This window comes from Protopterus annectens, chromosome 3.part0 (genome assembly GCF_019279795.1).
Source record: "Protopterus annectens isolate FY-2018-M chromosome 3.part0, PAN1.0, whole genome shotgun sequence".
Taxonomy (NCBI): Eukaryota; Metazoa; Chordata; order Ceratodontiformes; family Protopteridae; genus Protopterus; species Protopterus annectens.
Window position 1 is genome coordinate 452,500,539 of NC_056731.1, and position 25,061 is coordinate 452,525,599.

The following is a 25,061-nucleotide window of genomic DNA, read 5'->3' on the forward strand; positions in this document are numbered from 1 at the left end:
ATGACAGAGTCATATTTATACTTGTTGTGGAGTGACCTGAGTGTGTGCGTTATGTGGCAGATCCTGGCACCTGACAGGCAGCTGACAGTAACTTTCTCCTTGTTTAGCCTGGTGAGTGGAACATCAGTGTGACTGACTATAGAGTCACCTATGACTAGAGTCTTGGATACATTGTTATGCCTTATGGGCTGTTGTTGAGTGGCACACTGAGTTTGTGGGCTATGTGTCATTTGGGTTGTGTTGGGGGGTGGAGTTTGCGTGTGTTTCTGCTTTGGAGGGCTCTGTTGCTTGGGCAGATTTTTTATTGAGAGCCTCCGCAAATGTAGGTGTGTGTTTTGTTTCTATGTGTGTATTTTGGTGGTGTAGATTTTGAGGGACTATGTGATGAGTGTAGTGTGGTGCAAGTGTTTACCTTCTCCTCTTGACTGTCTAGTCCAGTCATGGGTGAAGAGATCTTTGCTTCCAGTTTGGCTATATAAGTGCATCTCTCACAGGTTGTAGTGTTGGGTGGTAGGAGGAGACTGTTGTCTGTGTACATGAGGCAATTGCTGCATTGCCCCAAGATACCCAGATTCATCAGGTAGACAGGAGAAAACACTGGGCGCTGACCCTTTGACATGCCTGGATAGGTGCTTATTTATTAAGTACTAAAAAGTGTTTTCCTCTAGATAAGTGAGGAAAGTTGAGTGTTGCAGTAATTAGTAGCTTATTTAGTGCTTACAATGGGTTCTGAACAAGTGTTGAGTTCAAAGAAACAGATTTTAGTGCTAAAACTAAAAAAACTGACTAGTTCTAAGGGAAATTTGAAGAGCAGATTTTATGGCGCTAGGAACAGTTTAACCCTAAGCGGCGATGCATAAAGTGTATTTTTTTATAACAGTAGCAAATGCGCAAACTGACATAAGCAAATTAACCAATAAGAGCTAAAAACTGAGCCCCATTCCAGTAGTCTTCAATCAGAGAAGTTCTAACCGCACACTCCTGCCACTAGGGTGCAGGGGAACCTTCTCCAAAATAATGGCCTGGATTAGTGCTCAAGTAATACAAAGCTAGATTCAGCAGGTCTGAATCTAGTCTATGCTACAGCAAACAAGACATACCAATTTCAGAAACAGTTTAAAGAAGCAGGCACAATAAGCCTCTAACCAGAAACTCCCACCTCAGAAGGGCAGAAGCTACCCTTTCCTCCCACAAGAGTGCAGACCACACTTTCTTAATGTACAATAACTGTCCCAAAGCCCAAGTGCTTAAACCAGAACTAATATACTTTTAGAATAACAGATACTAAGCCTTCATTCAGCAACTCCCAACTTCGGAGGATGTAAGCTACCTGCCCTGCCACAACAGTGCAGACCACAACCTTCTTAATGTAAGACAACTGGTCTGAGGCCCAAGTGCGTAAACCAAAAGCTTAGAATAACAGTTGCAATTTAATCAGGCTACTAACAAGCAGTAATAAATGCAGCAGAATAAATGCAGTTAAGTACTTTTAAGAACAGGCAGCAAAAGCAAAATAAAGTAATAAAGTAGGAAGAAACACAAATACAGTAAACGCAGATGAATAAAGTGCATTTTTTTCTATATAACAATAGAAAACGAGCAAACTGATTTAAACAAATTACCCAATTAACCAGTAAAAAGCTCAAAACTGAGCCCTGTTCCAGCAGTCTTTAATCAGACAAGTTCTAACTGCACACTCCTGCCACTAGGGTGCAAGAGAACTTTCTCCAAAAAGATGGCCTGGATCAGTGCTCAGTTATACGTCTAGTTCAAAGAAGCAGGCACAATAAGCCTTTAACCAGAAATTTCCAGCTCAGAAGGGCAGAATCTAACCTCTCCTCCCACAAGAGTGCTGACCACAAACCTTCTTAATGTAAAATAACTGGCCTGAAGCCCAAGTGCTTAAACCAGAACTAATACACTTTTAGAATAACAGACACTGAGCCTTCAATCAGCAATTCCCAACTTAGAAAGATGTAAGCTACCTGTCTTGCCACAACAGTGCAGACCAGAAACCTTCTTAATGTAAAACAACTGGTCTGAAGCCCAAGTGCTTAAACCAAGACCTCTTTGGGGAAGGGTTGTCCAAACAAGACTTATCTGCCAGAAAGAAGATCACAGCCAACCTTTGATCCTGTGAAGCTCAGAGGTGTTTTCTTGATGTCATGAAGAAAATACTGGAGAAGTTGGCATCCCTGTGGATCTCGAGACACGGCACGGTGTCTAGAAGAACACCGATAAACTCTAGGCTCTGACATGGGGAAAGATTTGACTTGGAGAGGTTGACTGTGATGCCAAGATTGTGAAAGAGGAGGAGTACATAGTTGGAGGGCACACACAGGTGATGCCTTGTGGGGGCCGTGAGGAGCCAATTGTCCAGGTACAGAAAGACCTGGAATCCTTGTAGTGGAAGATGAGCTGCCACCACTGCCATGCATTTGGTAAACACCTGGGGGGCTGTGGTGAGTCCCAAGGGCAGGGCTCTGAACTGGTGGTGATTGGTCCCTAACAGAAGCACAGGTATCTCCTGGAGCATCTGTCGATTTTGATATGATAGTATGCGTCCTTGAGATCTACTGAGCACATCCAATCATCCTTGTGCAGAAGAGGCAGAAGGGACTGTACAGTGATCATCCGGAACTTGGACTTCTTGACTGACAGGTTCAAATCGTTGAGGTCCAAAATGGGACACAGGTCCCTGGTCGTTTTTGGCACCAAAAAGAAGTGAGAGTAAATTCTGGACCCTCGTTGTCCTGTTGGGATCACTTGGATGGCTCTTTTTAGAAGAAGGTCTTGGACCTCAAGATGGGCTAACTCCCTTTGGCAGGATGAAATGTCTGGGAGGGATTTTGGAATTGGACGGGGCTGAAAAAAGGGTAAGAAATAAAAAGGAAATCACCCCTGCAAATTATCTTTGACACCCACTGATCTGAGGTGATATTTGTCTAGGGTAGTGGGTGAAGGCAGAGTCATCCCCAACTGCCTCCAGAGCAGGACAGCCGGGAAGCACTTCAGGAGTGTTGAGGGGGCTTCTCAGAGAAGGGTTCCTGGGAGCCCTGGTTCTGCAGACCCCCTCTGCCTCTGAGGGGGCATCTTGCCATTGAATCACCTAACCTGACCAGTAGAAGAGGATTCTTGTGGAGCATCCTGGAAGGGGTATGAAGCCCTGTGGAACCAAAGTTTCGTACTGCCCCTCTGATTCTTAGAAAAGGATTGTTGGGTAGTAGAGAACTTGATCCCCACCGAGGACAGAGTCTTCCCTTTTTTACTCGCTGCAGGTCAAGGTCTCTTGATGAAGGGACCAAACAAGGTAGACCCATCGAAGGGGGAGTTAGTAAAAGACACCTTAAAGGGTTCTGCAAACCCACAAAGGCGAAGCCAAGCATATCATCTAATGGCAATGCCTCTGCCCGCTGCTCGAGAGGGTCTATATTATATGAATGAAAGTTCATAATATCAAATGCTCTGAAGAGCGAAAATGCCAGACCTCAAAGTGCTTCTTGTGGGATCACACTACAGTGAAGGTTGGAATATTTGCCCTTTCCTCACTGTAGTGCAATCTCTGAGTTGGTATATATATATATATATATATATATATATATATATATATATATATATATATATTTATATATTTATATATTTAGCAGGGGTGTGGGAGGCACAGCCCCCCACAGTACGGAGTTTGAACTCGGGTATTTTCGCTTTAGAGCATTTGATATTATGAACTTTTGTTCATATAATACAGACCCGCTCAAGAGGTGACCTCCACTGCACTGGAGATCAATCTCATCAAAGCATTAGCTAGGGAAGTTAGGGTGGACAGCTTCAGAAAGACCAGTTTAGCCTCCAAAGCCAGCAACTCTGAAAGGGAGGGGGTGAGTTTCGAGACCAAATCCCTTTGAAGTTGGGTAAAATGTGCCATGTAGTTGGTTGCCGTCAGTCCAAATGTAGCTGAGGCAAACATGTGCTTCCCAAAGTGGTCAATCGCCTGAGACTCCCTGTTAGGGGGATGGACCATGGAGCTCTGTTGGTAAAGCTCCTTCTTTGTAGCTGCAGCCCCCACAATGGCATCAACAGGGATGCCCTTACTCCAAAATGTTTTATCCTTTGGAGGACTAAGAAATTTGTCCGCCTTTTTAGGGACTGGCTCCACTGTATCCAGCTCCTTCCATGCCCTGTCGGTGATGAGTTCTACCAGCTTGTCAGTGGGGGGGGGGGCTTGTCAGCAGGGGGGGGGGAGACACCCGTGTAGAAGATGGGCCTGTCTCAAAGGCCTTCAAGAATACGGATTCCTCTGAAGACAGCGTGGGGGAAGACCAACCACCTCTTTCCTTTAGAATTTCGAGGATGTCCCCAAAGGACACTTCCTCAGATGGAATTCTGAGGGACCGATCTCCCTCCTCAAAATCCATGTCCTCAGATGTCCTCAGTGGGGGACTCTTTACGGGAGTCCAAGTGCCTCCTCTTGCACATCCTCTTCCACGGGAGCTCCTCCACGGTGGGTTCTGGGGAGGACTCAGAAGAGGTGGGGACCCCAAGTGGGGTTAACACCCGGTCTGAAGGTGTTCGCGGGATGGCTGACCCTGGAAGGATGATGAGTGCTCGCCGCCCAAAGTCGGGAGAGGCTGGGGAGGATCTAGAGATGGAGAGGTAACTGCTTAGCTGGAGAAGGTTCTATCTACCACAGGGAAGGCCGACAGACTGGACGAGGCCCCCCTCTCCTCTCCCATGGCCACAGCCACCTGTGAAGGAAGGAGGGACCCCGATGCAGCACCAAGGTCTCCAGATGACATCAACCCCTAACTGTCCAGTGCAGAGGCTCCCAGAGGAAGGGACAGGTCTAAAAAATCTGGGCTCGATCTCACACCTTGGGAGTCAGCATAGACCTTGCGGGGCTGAGGTGCAGCCAGTTCCAACAGCGGTGGAACAGAGCCTACCAGAGACCCTAATGGTATTGAAAAGGGAGGGATACCTGAAACAGTCAGCCTCTCACAGGGAATGCTGCAATCCTGGTGATCCAAACCCGGGTGGGTCGGATGAGGAGAGTGAAATCCCGTGGATGGGGGAGATCCTCTAGGCAACTGAGCCAGGGCTGGTAATAAGCCCAACTCGATTTGGGCCTTGAGAAAACTCATCAACCTATCCATATCAGTGGGAAGCAGGCTTCTGGAAGACCTGGAGGATAATGAAGAATGTCCCGACCTAGTCGGTGACCCTGACACTGTTCCTGTGGTCTTGGGAGGGAGATTGACTCCTATGTCTCGGATCTGAAATCCTGGACCTCGAGAGGGAGCTGTCAATGATTATGGGATCAGATTTAACCTTTGGATCGAAAGACTTTTATGGATCTGACCATTCAGTTGGCACCAAAGATGGATTCGACAGACCGGCAGGATTCGAAGGCTGCTTGCGCCGAATCAGACCCGAGGGCCTCCGAGACTCCAAGGCCTTGGATCCAACAGACTGATCCAAGGCTCTCAGAGTGGAAGAGCCAGCATCCAAAGCCAAAGAGGCTGGGCTCAGATCAGGGGACCTGCGATCCAAGAGCCTCGGCTTTTTTAAAGGGGAATCCCTCGGGGAAGAAGAGGAAGTCGTACCTTTGGCATCTGTTGGGGGATTAGATGGGGAACCAGAGGCTAGAGGACCCCCCCTTAGCAAGTCCCTTTAACAGGAGTTTATTCCTGCGATCCATGACAGCCCCGGGGTTTAATGCGGCACAGATATCATATTTAACCTCCGGGTGACTCTCTCCAAGGCAATAAACACACTCCTTGTGCGAGTTGGAATGGGGCATTTTCTGACTTCACGAGGACCATCTTTTAAAGCTCGAAGGCTTCTCAGACATTTTGCCAATAAGGCACACACACCCAAACAACACCCACACTCCCTAGAGGGAGGGGGACATAGAAAAACTACCTTACTGGCAGGAAGGAAGCTAAGAGAGGGGCAGCTATGGGAAAAAGAGACCCTTGAGGGAGAAACACTATGAAGGCCTGGGAACAAAGTCAGGAACCCATGGAGAAAGACCTAGAAAAGCTACAGGAAGGGGTGAAAAAATAAACTAACTACACTGAAGAAAAGGGAACACTACAACTATAATAACAAGGGAAAGAAACCCCAAAAGAAAAGTTAAATTACACTTATCTGAAGTGAAGTTGATTGAGCTGTAGGATACACATCTGGGCGTTTCCACAGCAAATGAGATCGGAGGGGCATAGGTCAGCAAGCGATTATGGGAAGGGGTGGATCTTGAACTCTGGATCCGTCCTTCAGTTGGCGGCTAGGATACCAGGTCGGATCCACCACCCATCTGTCATGAATAATGACACGAATCGCATCAGATCATCCCTTACATTCCTGGATCTGAAAGCAATACCTTTATGTACAAGCTGTGCAATGAAAAATAACTTCCTTACAACAGTGGATATGTGATTACTGAAGGACATTCATTGCTGACAAAGGTGTCCATATCTCTAACTATAGGATCAGTTTTCAGGGGTGTGTTGTCAATGTGGCAGTTACACAAAGAGTCATGTTTGCCAAAAGATACAATTATACACTTCTTGACATTTAGTTTTAGTCCATGGTTTTTACACTAGCTGCATGTCTGGGATAGGCCTTCTTTGTGGATCTTGGTGCCCTCTAGGGAGTTTATGATGGCACCAAGTTTGCAGTTACGTATGTATTTCATAAGGACAGGGTAGCTCTTCAAATCAATTCCTCTTTTATGCCTAAGGTTGCTATATAAGTCAATTTAAATCAATCCATCCACCTACCTGTGTTTTCCCCAAACTATTCTAACAAAGAATACAGACTGCACTGCATACACAGTTAAATCAGTTTACTTTCATTGGGCCGAGGAATTTCATAAAGGATAACCTGTTGTCTAATGACAAAACAAAAAAAAACAAAAAAAAAAAAGGTCAAAAGGCAAATAAACTTTTATTGTCAAAGTGGCTACTGGATTTAAAAAAAAAAAGAAGAAGAAAAAAAAGAGGCTATTGGATTGTATCACTTTATGTTAACTCTTCCAGGGATAAATCCCTGCCCACCAAACCATGAGCACACGTCAGGGCTCAGACTATCTCAGCGGCTTTCCTCCATAACCTACCCTTGAATGAAATTTAAGTAGCTCCACGGTCTACCTTACATACTTTTGGAAAACACAAATTTCTGGATACTCTATCCAGGTCTAGAGCTTCATTTGAAGCTTCCATACTTAAGAGGTATCTTGTTTTAGCACCTCCCAGTGCTTACTAAGGACTCTGTCCATTGGTTTCCAGTGTCTGGACAGGACCTACTTAAATACAGTAGTTCTGTAACTGCCAGAATATTATATTTGGTTGGCTTCTGTCTGAACACTGGAAACATCCTACCTGCCTATCTCCAAACTGTCCTATCCAGATGAACCTAGCGGAGCACCAGAGGCCAAAAATTAGCAACTAGTTGCTAAATTATCCATGTCATCAGGGAACCTTTATTTCAGTTTATCTCTCTCCACTCTGGAGAATTAGCATAGGACAGTGCATTCTGGGACATGGGATGAGCTTGAGCAGACCAGAATTCTTGTTGTTGCCATGGAATAGGCACCTTCAGCGACCAGTCTCTATTGGCTTCTAGTGTCCAGAAGAAACAAAATTAAGCTAACATTCCAAAATAACATAGCCTACATTCTGTGCTACTTTAGACTTCAATCATTTTGAGAAATTCACTACCTGTTAAGTTTCTAAAAACACCTGCATTTCACACATGGTTGGCCTGGCCTTAGTTGTCATGTTAAATATGACTTGTAATTCAATTTCATTAAGAAGGGCATGATGGTTGGGGTAGAACAAAACACATGGCAGTGGTTAGTATAATGTAACTTATTCCTTCTTTTATGTGGGTTTTACTAACTGCTTTCAGCAACTTGCATTAACAAGGCTGATGAGGTGTTGTTTACATTTGTTTTAACAGTATATAGCCTTCTAGCTTATCAGTGGGAGTGGTAAGCATTAGGTAGCCTATCTACCACATGGGGAGTGGTTTCTGGTCCAGAAATTGTAGTTTATTGGCCGTTTGGGCAGTTTTTCCATTGCTTTCAACTTTCTGGTTTAAAAGCCCACACTTGTGCTTTTCCCGCCTTTCCTGTAACTAGTCTAGTCCAGATACAGATTTGCTGTATACAGGACTGTTTGTAAGCTTCTGAGCAGTGCCAAAGTCTGCTCTTCAATTAGCTCACTCCTCTCCTGCGCTTTTACTAATTTATTAGTTTAGCACTTTACCAGACTTCTTGTAGCAATTATTGTAGCACACAAAAGTGCTACCAGCACTAAACGTTCTACAAGGAAACAGCTCCAGTACTTATTAATGGCCACCCCTCCAGTCATGTCTAAAGGTCAGTTCCCTGTGCTTTCTCCTATTAACCTGGTGAACTTGGGCATCCTAAGGCAATGTAGAAAACTGCCTCATGTACACTGAGGACCCTCTCCTCTTACCTCGCAACACTTAAGACTTGCGGCACCCAGACTTGCGAGAGATGCATTTATTTATCCAAATTGGAAGCCACTCACTCTCCAGCCACGACTGGAATAGCTGGTAAAGAGGAGAAGGTCAACACTTGCACCACACCACACCACATGGAGCACATAGCCCTCGAGAACACACACCAGCATTGCCTTCACATAAAAACACAAACCACACACCCACCTTCTTGGAGGCTCTCGATAAAAATCTACCCAAACAGCACAAACCTCCAAAGCAGAGACGCACTTGACCACCACAACACAACACGAATCATGAGACACATAACTCTCCTAAACACTGTGCCACTCAACCAAAGCCCCTAAGGCAAAACAGCATGCCCAACACACTAGTCATAGGTGACTCGATAGTGAGGCACACTGATGTCCCACTCGCTAGGTTGAATAAGGAGAAAGTAACAGTCAGCTGCCCGTCAGGTGCGAGGATCCGCCACATAACGCACGCACTCAGGTCCCTCAACAACAGGTACGAATATGACTCTGTCATTGTACACGTGGGTGTGAATGGCCTGAGACTCTCCTCCCTGGATAACATGTAAAGAGACATGGAGGAGCTCTCAGATTATGTAGCCAAGGCGGGTATGACCTAGCCCTGAGCAGTATCCTACCATTACCCAGAATGATACCACAATACAAGCAGAAAATGATTGATTTCAACAACTGGCTAAGTTTCTGGTGTCATTCTAAGGGGATCCAGTATCTATCTGCCTGGGATGACATAAGTGACAGACCTCGATGCTTTGCCAGAGTTGGCCTGCATCTGTCACCCCTGGGCTTCTGGATACTGGATACTGGCCAAGGCTCTTGACACCCCTACAGTGCCTTTTTTAGGTGGTGTTCCAAAGACCAAATTACCACCATAACAGCTACAAACAAATGCAATCCAAGGGTCATGCTGCTCAAAGTTAGAAGTCTAAATCTCAAAATGTACTCGCTCGAAGCACTCCTTAAAATGGAGAACATCGACATTTGTGCTGTAACAGAGACCTGGTTTAAGGCAGCAGAAAGCACCCCTGCACTACCAGGCTATAACTCATTCCACACCTTTCAGCCTCAGAACTTGGACCGAAGCTCCAAAAGCGGTGGTGTTTTCATATTCATAAAGGATGCACACACCTCCTGATTGGTAGCCCAACATAACACATCTGAGATACTTCAGGTGCAGCTAACACTGGGTAAGACAGCGATTCAGGTCGTAGCCTGTTACAGGTCCCCAACTATGTCCCAAGACTCACACTCCACGTTCCTAAGCACCCTGGAGAATATTAGGGTCCAACCTAACACTTATACTGGGCGACTTCAACTACCCCTCCATAACTGGGAAAACTCCTCATGTACCAATACACCTGACCAACGCTTCCTGGAATTCATTAATTCCAATGCCCTGGACCAGCTCATTCTTACCCCCATTAGGGATAGCAACAACCTTGACCTGGTCACTACTAACATGTGCAACCGTTGCTCTACACCAATATTCAACTCATCCATGGTTAGAACAGACCACAAACTAATCACCTTGGAAATCCACTCCCCCCCCACCACAAAGGTAACCACCATGAAAAACTTCTCCAAAGCTAACTTTGGGCTCTTAAAAACAGAGGTGGCTAACATCACGGCACCCATGCAAATGGAGAATAGTTGCATGACCGCTGAATCATACACCAATGCACTGTACAAATGTACACAATTGCATGGATCTTGCCATACAAAATAGAACCAAGACACCCCCCCCCCCCCAAAAAAAGGAAGCCAATCTGGTGGTACCCTGCCATAATACAAACTCTACAACAGAAGGAGGAAACTGATGCGGAATAAGGTGAAATCCCAACACTGGAAAAACTCTCTTATTAGCCTCAACAAAAGGTTGAGATCCCTCATCAAATCCTCTAAAGCTAGCTATGAAAACAGAATTGCAGCCGATAGTAAAGACAACCACAAGGCCTTCTATAGTTATGTAAAGAATCTGCATGACAATACCCAGATTTGCTCTGAGCTACTGCACAATGGTACCTCTTATACTAAGCCAACAGATATTGCCAATATACTGGCCGACAGATTCAGTGCCAATTTTACCGTTCCCCCCCAAAGGACCAATCACAATACCAGTAGATTACCAGGCACCCAGTATTACTGCTGCACAAGTTAAAACAGCACTGTCCAAGGCCACAAAGGAGGAGCGACTACAGACCCTGGGAACTATCACCCCATTAGCCTGATATGCAAAGCTATGGATCGCATCATCATGGACCTAACAAACAAAGATATAGGGAATCTCCAAACTCTGGATCCTACACAGTTTGGCTTTGTGAAGGATAGTAAAGCACAAACAACGGAAAACTGAGCCTCCAACACACAATTTCGAATGTAAAAGAACAAATTTATTAAGCGCTTTCGGAAGGGTTAATACCCCTCCTTCCTCAGAATAACAAGTGAAGAAACACGAAATGCAAGCTACGATACTATTTAAACTAATTAGCATCAGATGATCACTCTCATTCACTAATTCAATAAAACAAGTGTTGCACAGCAACCTAATAGTAAATACTTGTTTCCATTAAAATGACACGTAATATAACACGAAAGAATCTAAATTAAATATAAAAACATTAAAGTGCTTATAAACAAGCATGTAAACCTAGTGTATAATAAAAGCACATACTTCATTGCTAATCATTAATGTTGCAATAAATAATATAAATTACCAACAGCAATTAGATAGGATACCAAGTGTCAAACCAGGGCTCACTTAACTAAATACCATTACTTCCAATAACTCAAAGAATGCAATATTGCAAAATACATCTTTTCAATGACAAATTAAACTAGCTAAATATTAATACATTATACACTATCTTTTTAATGCCAGTTTCCTTAAAATAAATGTTATAGAAATTTGTTCATTCAGACCTGGGGAAAAGTGGGCCGCCGTCCTTATTTGCCAATACAACTCCTCCATTTCGAGTTGAATCTGCCAAGGACCTACAAGTGGGGCATCATCCACCTGTTTCAGTACAAAAAACTGAAACTGGTGGCTTGGATATTTAATAATGTGGCAAGCTAAAGCATTAGTAGGTTCATTCTTAGAAATAGCGTAATTGTGTTCATACATACGCTGTTTTAACCTACGCTCAGTCTTGCCGATGTAAAAGGCCTGACATAATTTACAATTTGCCACATAAACGATTGCCCTAGAGTTGCAGTTGTATTTACCATTGACTCTGTATTCAATGTTGTTAATTTTGACAGAAGATCCCTCCTTGATAAATTTACATTGTTTGCAAAAGCCGCATTTACTCATACCAAAGGCCGAAGTTCTCACCTTAGGTTTTCCAGCTTGCAAAAGAGTTTTTAAATCGATTCCTCTTCTAAATGTAATTGCTGGGGGTACTTCAAACTGATCATGAAATTCCCTGTCACTTGACAAGATTCTCCAATTTTTGCACAAAATGTCCTTGATAAAAAGATGGTCTATGGAGAATGTACACAAGAACCTCATGTTATGTTGGTGATTTGTTCGAATAAGGTTTCCCTGTCGCGTACTATTAACCCCGATATCTAACGTAGGTGTAACCTGAAAACCTAAAATAGGATAAAAATGTCCTACACTGCGCTTAGAAACTACTTCTTCCATTATCTCATTAACTAGGTTATAGGGATATCCTCTTTTCAAAAACATTTCAAGCAAGTTGTTACATTCCTCCAAAAAATCTACCTCATCCGTAACCATCCTAGCCGCTCGTACCATCTGGCCTTTGACAACAGCTCGCTTCTGATAGTACGGATGAGAACTGGAGAAATGTAGGAAGCCATTGGAATATGTTGGCTTCCTATAAATTCTACTTGTAAACCTCGAGTTCACTTTGTCCTTATACAACAAGATGTCTAAAAAGCTAATACAAGTGTCGTGGAACTCAAAGGTGAACTCTAAAAAATGAGTTAATCCAGAAATGGTTGCAACAAAATTGGGAATGTCCTCTGGTGCTCCCTTCCATAAAAAGAACATGTCGTCCTGGTATCTAGTGTACCAGGCGACATTTCTCTTAAAGTCAGAATTATGGAAGAGTAAAGTGCCCTCCCAGTGGGCCATGATGCAATTAGCATAGGCCCCTCCGCAGGGTGAACCCATGGCCACACCTGACGTTTGAATATAAGTACGTCCTTCAAAACCAAAGAAGTTGGAACCTAAAATCATTTCTAAGAGTGTTTCAACTAGGCGGATGGTGTTCTCATTAAGATTTCTTGCCCACAAATAATCCCTCATCCACTCAAGTCCCAAATTGTGTGGGATCACCGTATAACGGTCCTTAACATCTATCGTAAGAAGGACGTAATCCGAATTGAATGAGATGTCATTAATTTCACCCAGAAAACTCCACGAATCTTTGCAAACTTGTTTTTCTTTTGCAATGAGTGGTTTAAGAATGGAGTCTATATATGAGGCTGCAGCACTCAAAATCGACCCTCTCCCGTCGACAATAGGTCTAAACGGAGGGTCTTTTTCTGATTTATGGATTTTCGGGACCCCAAAAAACGCTGGGAGTTTGGGTGATGCCATAGTTAAGTATCTATATAGGTCCATATCGATAGTGTTTTCTAAAAGTAAATCGTCTAACATACTTCTAACTTTAGCGTAAGCCACATTGATCTTGTTAGTGCTAACCTCATGATATGGACCCATTTCAAGATGGGCTAACATTTTGTTGACATATGTGCAATGATCCATAAAAATGAGCCCATTCCCCTTATCGGGTTTCATAACTCTAATGTTGCATTCCCTCAAGATCTTAATGAGGTCCCTTTCCTGCGGGGTGATGTTGAGCCTGGGTCCTTTACTATGATCATTTTTAGCCGCCAAGTGCCTTAAATCCAACTCACAAGCCAGATCAAAGATTTTGAGTTTCTCCTGTAGTGGGGGATTAAAGACGCTGGCTATTCTAAAATTATTAAGCAGTGTGGGCATATCTCCTAACATAATTCTTAGGTTTAACTTGTGTACAAATAATTTAACATCAATAATAGTCTTAACTAGATCAAAATGAGTGTCTGGAACGAAGGTTAAACCTTTCGAAAAAAAGTCACATGTGCTTTGATCAATTTCAAAACTGGTGTAGTTGTAAATTTTAAAGTCACCTTCAGTACTATACACAATAACTAATGATAGAGGAGGTCCAAATTACCTCCTCTTCTGATTCCGCTTGTTCGTCGGAACACTCTGTTTTTTGTTGGATCTCAGGTTCCTCTGGTGAGTGTTCTGTCCGTAGCGAAAATCCTGGACATTTTCTGCCTCAGGCATGTTGGCATTATGTGTGCGGTTACTATTACTTTCCCTGTGATTAACAACATTATTGTCATTCATTTGGTTTGAGTTATTCGCTCCCTGGTTTACGTCGGCATCTTGACTAAAATCTTCTTGTTCTAAATGCTGAAGTGGGTTGGCCTGACAAAAAGGTGCCTCTCGTACTACTTGGTGGTTACCTTTAGGTGTATTAATTGTTCCTCTAAACCCAAACTTAGTTTGAGTAACCAAGGGGGGCATAGGATAGGCTTTGCGGTTAGCATATTGATGCAAATCTCTCTTAATTTTCTTTTCTTTATTAGCTGACATTTTTTTCATAGTAGCATCAATGCTAGAAAAAATGCGTATGCATTCATATTTATACCTTGGAAAAGCGTCAGGTGTGGCCATGGGTTCACCCTGCGGAGGGGCCTATGCTAATTGCATCATGGCCCACTGGGAGGGCACTTTACTCTTCCATAATTCTGACTTTAAGAGAAATGTCGCCTGGTACACTAGATACCAGGACGACATGTTCTTTTTATGGAAGGGAGCACCAGAGGACATTCCCAATTTTGTTGCAACCATTTCTGGATTAACTCATTTTTTTTTAGAGTTCACCTTTGAGTTCCACGACACTTGTATTAGCTTTTTAGACATCTTGTTGTATAAGGACAAAGTGAACTCGAGGTTCACAAGTAGAATTTATAGGAAGCCAACATATTCCAATGGCTTCCTACATTTCTCCAGTTCTCATCCGTACCATCAGAAGCGAGCTGTTGTCAAAGGCCAGATGGTACGAGCGGCTAGGATGGTTACGGATGAGGTAGATTTTTTGGAGGAATGTAACAACTTGCTTGAAATGTTTTTGAAAAGAGGATATCCCTATAACCTAGTTAATGAGATAATGGAAGAAGTAGTTTCTAAGCGCAGTGTAGGACATTTTTATCCTATTTTAGATTTTCAGGTTACACCTACGTTAGATGTCGGGGTTAATAGTACGCGACAGGGAAACCTTATTCGAACAAATCACCAACATAACATGAGGTTCTTGTGTACATTCTCCATAGACCATCTTTTTATCAAGGACATTTTGTGCAAAAATTGGAGAATCTTGTCAAGTGACAGAGAATTTCATGATCAGTTTGAAGTACCCCCAGCAATTACATTTAGAAGAGGAATCGATTTAAAAACTCTTTTGCAAGCCGGAAAACCTAAGGTGAGAACTTCGGCCTTTGGTATGAGTAAATGCGGCTTTTGCAAACAATGTAAATTTATCAAGGAGGGATCTTCTGTCAAAATTAACAACATTGAATACAGAGTCAATGGTAAATACAACTGCAACTCTAGGGCAATCGTTTATGTGGCAAATTGTAAATTATGTCAGGCCTTTTACATCGGCAAGACTGAGCGTAGGTTAAAACAGCATATGTATGAACATAATTACGCTATTTCTAAGAATGAACCTACTAATGCTTTAGCTTGCCACATTACCAAATATCCAAGCCACCAGTTTCAGTTTTTTGTACTGAAACAGGTGGATGATGCCCCACTTGTAGGTCCTTGGCAGATTCAACTTGAAATGGAAGAGTTGTATTGGCAAATAAGGACGGCGGCCCACTTTTCCCCAGGTTTGAATGAACAAATTTCTATAACATCTATTTTAAGGAAACTGGCATTAAAAAGATAGTTTACAATCATTAATATTTAGCTAGTTTAATTTGTCATTGAAAAGATGTATTTTGCAATATTGCATTCTTTGAGTTATTGGAAGTAATGGTATTTAGTTAAGTGAGCCCTGGTTTGACACTTGGTATCCTATCTAATTGCTGTTGGTAATTTATATTATTTATTGCAACATTAATGATTAGCAATGAAGTATGTGCTTTTATTATACACTAGGTTTACATGCTTGTTTATAAGCACTTTAATGTGTTTTTACATTTAATTTAGATTTTTTTTGTGTTATATTACGTGTCATTTTAATGGAAACAAGTATTTACTATTAGGTTGCTGTGCAACACTTGTTTTATTGAATTAGTGAATGAGAGTGATCATCTGATGCTAATTAGTTTAAATAGTATCGTAGCTTGCATTTCGTGTTTCTTCACTTGTTATTCTGAGGAAGGAGGGGTATTAACCCTTCCGAAAGCGCTTAATAAATTTGTTCTTTTACATTTGAAATTGCGTGTTGGAGGCTCAGTTTTCCGTTGTTTGTGCTTTACTGGTCGGTCGTGTCTTTTGTGAATTTGTGAAGGATAGATCATGCCTGCTCAACTTGGTCGATTTCTTTGAGTCAGTCACCAGAGCTATGGATGAAGGCAAGGTGGTTCATACAGCCTACCTTGATCTGGTCAAGGCCTTTGATACCATTCCCCACTCAGGAATCATAGAAAAATTCACTAATCTGGTTATCAAACCCTATATCACTAGGTGGGTTGCAAACTGGCTCACAGATAGAACCCACTGTGTGAAAGTAGCTGACTCCAAGTCAGACTGCCAACCAGTCACGAGTGGAGTCTCACAGGGTTTGGTCCTGGGTCCTCTCCTGATTGGTATCTACTTCTCTGAAGTCCAGGCCAACACAACGGGACTCTGGCTGACAAAGCTGGCAGATGACTGCAAGTTGGGAGCTATTACTAATTCCCCAAGTGATGCTGACATAGGTTCATAGGTTGGTACTAGGCTATCAACCCTAGGGCCTATACAAGCCTAGCCATAACAATTCCCTGGCTATTTCTTCCCACATTATTTACTTTCCTGAACCCCTGTCTAGCAGGGCGACTGACGTGATCCCTGGGGTGAATTTCCTTTCTCCCATCCAATCATCAAGGTTCCTCTTGAAGAGGTCCAAAGAGGCACTCTGCTTGACATGTATGGGCAATCTATTCCAGAGTCTGGGGAGTCTCTGGGTCAGGAACCTATCCCTCCAGCATGTTTTGTTTATTGTGATGACAAGGTTTAGATCCCTGGAGCGTGTCGCTCTGAGGGATTGGGATTTCTTTAAGTGTAGCATGTCCAACAGCTCTGGGTTTGACATGGCCTTGTATGTTAAGCAGAGATCGCCTCTGAGTAGACGATATGCGACAGAGTATAGCTGGAGTTTTTAAGGCGGTCAGCGAGGGCATCTGCTTTAGGCCTGTGATTCTTTTAGTGAGGTATTTCTGAGGCCTTTCCAGTTGTTGCAGATGTCTTGAGAGGTACATACCAAATGGGGCGTTGTATTCTATAATGGGTCTAATGAGGGATGAGTACAGTGGGACAATGACCTCCTTTTTCTGGATGAAAAGCCCTTCGTGATGAGGTGTGCCACATAGAAGGATTTCCTGACTGTTTTGGCGATGTGGTTATCGAAGGTGAGACCACTGTCCACCTGTGTCCCTAAGTCTCTTATCACACTTTCTGTGTTTAGTGTACTGCCACCTATATGGTAATTCATGGATACATGTTTTTTCCCAAAGGGGATAACAATACATTTCTTGGCATTGAGCTTGAGCCCATGGCTCTGGCACCAAGCATCTGTTTCTGTAAGGCCCTTTTGTAGAGTATCCACATCATTTGAGGATTCAATAATGGCTCCCAGTTTGCAGTCATCTGCAAACTTTGTTAGCCAGAGTCCCTTAGTGTTGACCTGTACTTCAGAGAAGTACATGCCAAACAAGAGCGGCCCCAGGACTGAACCCTGAGGTACTCCACTTGTCACTTGTCTGGAGCTGGATTTGGAGTCGGTTACTTTTACAGTGTGGGTTCTATCAGTAAGCCATTTAGCAACCCATTGGGTGACATAGGGATTAATGCCCAACTTAGTAAGTTTATCTATGATTCCAGAGTGGGGGATGGTGTCAAAGGCCTTGGCAAGGTCTAGATAAGCTGTGTGGACCACCTTACCCTTGTCCATGGCTCTGGAGACTGATTCAAAGAAGTCAATCAGGTTCAGGAGACAAGATCGGCCCTTCACAAACCCAAACTGGGTGGGGTCCAGTGTTTGAAGGTTGCCAATGTCTTTGTTTATAAGTTCCATGATAATACGCTCCATGGCCTTGCAGATAAGACTGATGGGACAGTAGTTTCCGGGATCCAAGGTGGATCCCGCCTTGTGGATTGGGATAACTGTAGCTCTGCGCCACTCAGTGGGCACGAAACCTGAGGTGAGGCTATGATTAAACATGACACTTAGGTGAGGTGCCAGTTCATATTGTAGTTCATGTAGTACACAGCCCGGGATGTCATCTGGTCCCATGGATGCTGTATTCTTGGCTTTAGAGAGTGCGTTTTGTACCTGTGTGGCCGTTATTACTGGAATTTGGCAATCTTCTGGTATTGAAATGGGCCATTTAGGGGGTGAGAGGGGGGTGAAGTTGGCACTGAATCGATCTGCCAGGATATTGGCAATATCCTTCGGATCAGTATATTTAATGCCATTCTGTTTTAGCTCAGAGCAGATCTGAGCATTGCCATTTAGATTCTTGACATAGTTATAGAATGCTTTGTGGTTGTCTTTGGAAATTTTATTTTCGTAACTAGCTTTGGAGGATTTTATGAGGCATCTCAGTTTCTTACTGAGGCTAGTAAGGGAGTTTTTTGCATCCTGGGATTTTCCTCTTTTCTGCAAAAGTTTCGAGACCAACGACTGGTGTCAGAACCATGGCCTTAAGCTCAAAGCCAAAAAATGCGTTGTCATCCCATTTGGGAAAAACCCAGTTCCCTTGAATTACCACATCGATGGTAGTCCACTGAACACAGAAGGCAGTATAAGAGATCTGGGAACACAGGTTGAAAGCAGCCTCTCTTTTGAACACCACATTGCCACTGTAGTCAGAAAGTCCTTCTATGTGGCACATCTCATTACTAAGGGTTTTCCATCCAGGAAGAAAGAGGTCGTCTTCCTCTACTCTTCTCTCATTAGGCCAATCATCGAGTACAATGACCCATTTGGCATGTACCTCACTAGACACCTGCAACAACTGGAGAGGTCGCAAAAGTAGCTCACAAAGAGGATCCTAGGCCTTAAACACTTGTCCTATATGGACAGACTCAAAAAACTCCAACTATTCTATGTCTCATATAACCTGCTTAGAAGCAATCTCTGCTTGACTTACAAAGCCATGTCTGACCCAGCTCCATTAGCAATGCTACATCTAAAGAAATCCCAATCCCTCCGCACCACACGCACCAGAGACCTCAACCTCACAACCACAATCAACAGAACATGCTGGAGGGTCAGGTTCATAACCCAGGACTGCCCATGCTATGGAATAGACTTCCCATACATGTCAAGCAGAGCACCACACTGGCCCTCTTCAAGTGAGATCTTGATGAGTGGATGGGAAATAGAAAATTCACCCTGGGGATCACTCCAGTGGCTCTACTAGGCAGAGGCACTAGGAACTATGGTCGGGTGGCACGATGCCAGGGTAATCCTATGGGCTATGCTTGTAAAGGCTCTAGGGCCATTAGCCTAGTACACACATATGAACCTATAACGTAGGTGAAATTCTTCCATAATTAATGTGATGTTTAATCAGGGTCTATATTAGATGCTTGACTGCTTAAATGTTCAAATCTCTAAAGGTCAACCTTTAGAGATCGAACAGTTAAGCAATTGAAATTTTACAAAAATTAAAAAAAAAATACAGAACAGAAAAAAAAAACTAAAGGGTTTAAGAAGGGGGGCAAGCCCCCCCCCCCGCACCCCCCTACTTTAATATACCAACTCCAAGATTGCGCTACAGTGTAGGGAATGGGAAATGTCCCATTTCCGCACTGTAGTTCACTGACGTGTGATCTCGGAGTTGGTATATTTAAGTAGCGGGGGGTGTGGGGGGTGCAGAGCAAACATGTTTGTTTTTTTTTTTATATACTTTTTTACTATTTCGAACATTTATGTGTTCAATCTGTAAAGGTAGACCTTTACAGATTCGAACATTTAAGCATTCATTGTAGTAATATAAACCCGTTTAATCACTAGCTTACCAAGTTCTGAAACAAAATCTTCTGGGAGGTCTACAACACCAAAATCATGTAATTTAGTAGTGTTTATGGTTACCCAGATACTTAATATTTCTCTTTCGATCAGTAGGTTAAGTGATCTACTTTTTTCTTTACATTTGTCATAGGTGAAATTGGACAGTCTTCTACCAGCTCTACCTAACCTGAGAAAATGCTAGCAATTAAACTCCAGGATACAAGGTATGACAGATCCTTGAAACACCATTCACTGGTGATGCAGGCTCCACCCCAGTCACCAAGGAAAAGCATGCCTCCATGTCACACATTTTATTTAAACTTCTAACATTAAGGAACACCATCCTTACACTGCTAGAATCTTTAGATACCAATTTGTGAAGACCATTAGTTTCACTCTGTCTAAAAAAGGTAGTAGGGGCTGAACACTTTCTATTTAGAAATGAATATTCCTTCTGCAAAGAGGTAGAGGCCATCACCTCCACTTTAATCTGAACACCAACACTTCACTGGAGCATTTGAGGGAATCACATGATTCAACCAGACAGGGAGTGATTCTGTACTGTTCAAGTGTGTTGGTGGATTTTTACTGGAACCCTGTAATTTGATGGTGGTTATCCACTGGGAGACTCTATTTTCTGTCTACTTCAACACAATTACCTGATAACTGGTGTCAACTTGATCACTTAAGGGCAGACAGCATACAGAGGAAAAGAAGTATCCCAGGGATATGTTTAGCAGGAGAAGGAGAGGGTGTTTGCTGCTACATGGCTTCTGAACTCCTTACCTTCATAGCTCACTTTGACCCTTGCTTGGAATTGCACAAGGGACCCTCCTATCACTCACCCCTCCAAATGCTGTCATTTTCTAAGGGACGAGCCAGACATCCAGCTTCTTCTGCCTTCGTCTCTGCTTGGCCACAATCAAGCCATGAGAACCTATGGCATTCTATATGGTGTGCATTCCCCTTGCAGTAAAGGTACTGTTACTACAGTTGTTAGCTGGTGATCTGACAAATGAAAAAATCATGAAAGTTCTAAGTTTCTTAGGCAGTGAATGTAAGAAGGTTTCCTAACTTACACTGAGATTCACAGCTGAAGTGTCTGAGCAACAGAAAAAAAACATCTAGGAAGGGCAGGGTTTGGTCTGTCCTCCGAGCATGATAAACAATTTCAACATATGTGCCAGTGGGAGTTGTGCATGGCCCCAAGCATGAGAGCTAGAGAGCTTAAGAATTCAGTGCCAAGATCAAAATCTCAGAAAAGGAAAATCCAGTGGTTGCCTCTGCAGAGGACATTTGAATTCAGAATAATAATTACTCAATGTATTAGGACAATAGCAGATAGCTAAATTTGTGACAAACTATTCAGTATAGTACTAATACACAACCAAATGAAAGAAAAGACATTATGGAGGAAAGGAAACATCAGTGTCTCATTTGAGTCTGCAGAAATTTAAGCTAAATGCCTGTGTGTCCAACTTGGCAAGGGGCAAATCAGGTGGTGTAATACCAATAAGACAATCTACAGCATGGGCTCTTCATTTGTACTCAACAGTCAAGGAATGGTTCATACTAGCCCAAAAGACTTATGCTTTATGTACTTATTTACAAATGCTATTCAAGAAATTAACAAAAAAGGTGCTGTCCAATTTACACAGTAATTACAAGTTTGTGTTATTTAATGGTCTGAACATGTACAGACAAATATAAACAGTACCTGTACAACTTCATAGCCCAGCAGCCGCAGATGTCGTTGTTTAATAGCTTCAATCCCCAATAAAGTTTGAGTATTTGTGCAGAACCTTTTTTGGTCATCAATGCAAAGTGCTATTCTGTTCAGGAAGAACAATAAACAAATGTGAGAAAAAGTACAAGAAATTCTTTTAATGCTCATTTTAAGGTGACTCAAAAACACTCAAACTCATACATAAATGGAAACAAAGGCATGAGAATCTTCAAAGGGAATAGCTTTACTTGATGCTATGTGACATTCATTAACAAAATGATGACTGTGGGGAGAATAAGCTGACAGCTTTCTTCTCACAAAAAAGGGGGAGCTAGTAAATTAATGTATAAACCTGCCCCCAGATTTACTAATCTTCCGTGCAGGACTAGTCTAGTCCTGCATGGAAGTGGACGCTTAGGAGCAGGACGGCAGCGCACCATGCATAGTAATGAAGGCGCGCTGCCCGAGCTCCCAAGCTTACACGGAGCGTTTACGAGTGCAGGGGGCGTGTCTGAGAGCAGAGCTCTCAGAATAAAAATGCCCCCTGCAATGTTGAACAGCAGAAAGTGGAAATAAATGAGCGAGACCGCTCATAGGTGTCCACATATCCCCACCAAACAGTCTCCCCCATGAGTACAACAGCAACAGGACATAAAAATCAAAGGAAGAAACCCCTGTATTGTTGACTAAACCTCAGAGTACAGCTAACTGCAGGTGTGCGGGTGTGCCCATTGCTTAGCTACGGTGAAAGCAGCCTAAAAGGCTGAAGAGGATAACAAGGACAATATATGCAAATGAAGCATCTCAGCAATTGTGTAGTGGGCAAAACATTCGCCTAATGAGCAGGCATTCCTATTTCGAGTCCCAGTGCAGCACAGTCTATTTTACATGGCAAAGCATGGTATAAGCAATATTTGTAATGCAAAACTCACTAAATAACATACATTTTTATGAACTGCAGTACTGCAGGAAATGCACATGTGAAGAGTCAGTATCATAATGAATAAGGTAGCAGTAAGCAGGTTTAAGCACAGATAAGCATTAGTAAGCATATGTAAGCACTAGTAAGCGTGTGCAAGTACGTTTGCACGGGGTTAAGCACTGCTGACACAGATTAAGCAAATGAGAAGCTAACTGGGTGTAAGAAACTGTGACCGGAAGTTAGCAGTGCTTACCTCCGCATAAACCCGCTTACAATCGCTTGAAAGTGCCTTAATCACACAGTATCCAATGGCCGGTGTTCTGCCCAGCAACAAAACAAACAGCTTCTGCAAGTCTGGAACCCAGGACCATGCACACCACACACAAAATGATTTACCACTAAGCCATGCCAGATATGCATAAATCATATCTTGTCAGAAACATAACCCCAGCCCAGTCATGCAACAGTACAGAGAATGTATACCTACAGCAAGATGGACGTGTGTGTGCAAATATATTACTATCTAAATGGATATAACATATCTATAGATCTCGTCACACACACACACATATATATATATATATATATATATATATATATATATATATATATATATCAGAAATATATACATATATATATATATATATATATATATATATATATATATATATACAAATATATGAACAGATATACATGCAAATGCTGACATTTACACATATATATGTCAACATCTATATGTCCACATATACACAGCAAGCTACATATATGTACGCAGATATATGTCTCTGTAGGTATATGTAAGCAAATATATATACCCATATAGAGGTATACATGGCCAGACATCTGCAGATAGCAATGGTAGACCTACAGAAACATATATGTCCACATGCACCGTTAATGGGCTTGAGAGGCCCCAAATAATATATGTCTCATACGAACTGGCATACCTCCACCCAGCCAAATACATCTGCCCTGCAATACACTACCAAGCTCATGGTATTGTACGTGGTTCATTTAAATAGTGGTTTAAATTAGGCCTCTGTTATGTTTCACATGTTGACATCACATTCCCCTCACCCCCACCCACTAGGCAGGCTGAGCAGTACAGGCCCATCCAACCCAGACAATCCTCGACCCATACATTCATTACCCACAGTTCCGCTTCACCCCACCCGCTGCACACGCACAGCCACCATCCCTACCCTGGTTACCGGCCCTTAGCTATCACACCACCACACATTAACCACCCTCAACTCCCACCCCCGGACGCATCCCATATGTTGCCCCGACCCAAGTATCCTAGGTCTAGCACACGCCGTAATCCATGCACATAGCTAGCTATGGGTACCTTTGTAACTGTGGGTGTAGATGAAAGTTGAATACCCAATGTTTGGGATGTCCCGCATGGGACGAATGTTTCCCAAACAATAGATTTCACATGTGACTCTGTGTACACTAACGGATTTAGTTGTAGGTATCGCAAACCATACGTGGCAGACAAGGTTGGCCGGTATGCACACGAAACACAGTATTCAGCAATACCAGTCTACATTACAGGATATGTAGAGGTGTGTGTGTGTGTATATATATACCCATAACTAAATAGATATATACCTCTCCCTCTTTGTAGTACAAATCCAAGGCCAACTTCAAAAGAAAAATAGCCAATGACTCTAAGGATAACCACAAGGCCTTCTTTAACTATGTCAAGTGTCTAGGGGCAAACTCTCAGATATGCTCCAAGCTAGTGCTTAATGGCCATAAATACACTGAACCAACCGACATTGCCAACATCCTGGCTGACAAGTTCAGTGCAAACCTCACCCCCCCCCCCTCCACCAAAGGGGCTAGCATCCATCCCAGAAGAATGTGGCGCTCCAGATATCTCAGACACACAAGTAAAGACAGCCCTTGCAAAGGCCAAAAACACAGCATCAATGGGACCAGATGCTATCCCAGGTTGTGTCTTACATGAGCTTCAGAATGAACTAACCCCCCATCTCAAATCACTATTCAAACCCAGCCTCTCTACAGGCTATGTACCCAAAGAATGGCGTACAGCAACAGTTGTACCACTCCACAAAGGTAGTGCCACAACTAACCCTGGGAACTATCACCCTATAAGCTTGACTAGCTTGGTCTGCAAAGCCATGGAACGCATTATCATGGAGCTCATTAACAGGGACATTGGGAACCTCCAGACACTGGACCCCACCCAGTTCAGCTTTGTTAAAGGCAGATCCTGCCTCCTGAACTTGGTCGACTTCTTCGAAACAGTCACCAAGGCCATAGATGAAGGGAAGGTGGTCCACACAGCATATCTGGACCTCGCTAAAACGTTCAACACCATCCCACACTCGGGAATCACAGACAAACTCACCAGCTTAAATATCAACCCCCATGTCACGAGATGGGTTGCCAATTGGCTCTCAGACAGAACCCACATGGTAAGAGTGGCAGGCGCCATGTCTGACTCTAAACCAGTCACAAGCGGAGTTCCACAGGGCTCAGTCCTGGGACCCCTCCTGTTCGGTATATATATTTCTCCGAAGTACAGGCAAAGGCGGAGGGACTGTGGCTAACCAAGTTCGCAGATGACTGTATATTGGGTGCAATAACTGAGTCTCCAACTGAGAAAGACATCCTGCAAA

The 25,061-nt window shown here is 43.1% G+C and overlaps 1 protein-coding gene across 2 annotated transcripts in view; it reads right to left on the reverse strand.

Annotated features, from left to right (window-relative positions):
• Nucleotides 1–25,061, reverse strand: part of FASTKD3 (FAST kinase domains 3) — a 692,256-nt gene that overhangs the window by 136,611 nt on the left and 530,584 nt on the right. For both annotated transcript variants that reach the window (XM_044064876.1, XM_044064877.1), the window contains one exon: nt 21,480–21,594. In XM_044064876.1, the coding sequence (XP_043920811.1) occupies nt 21,480–21,594 (115 nt within the window). The remainder of the gene's footprint in view (nt 1–21,479; nt 21,595–25,061) is intronic.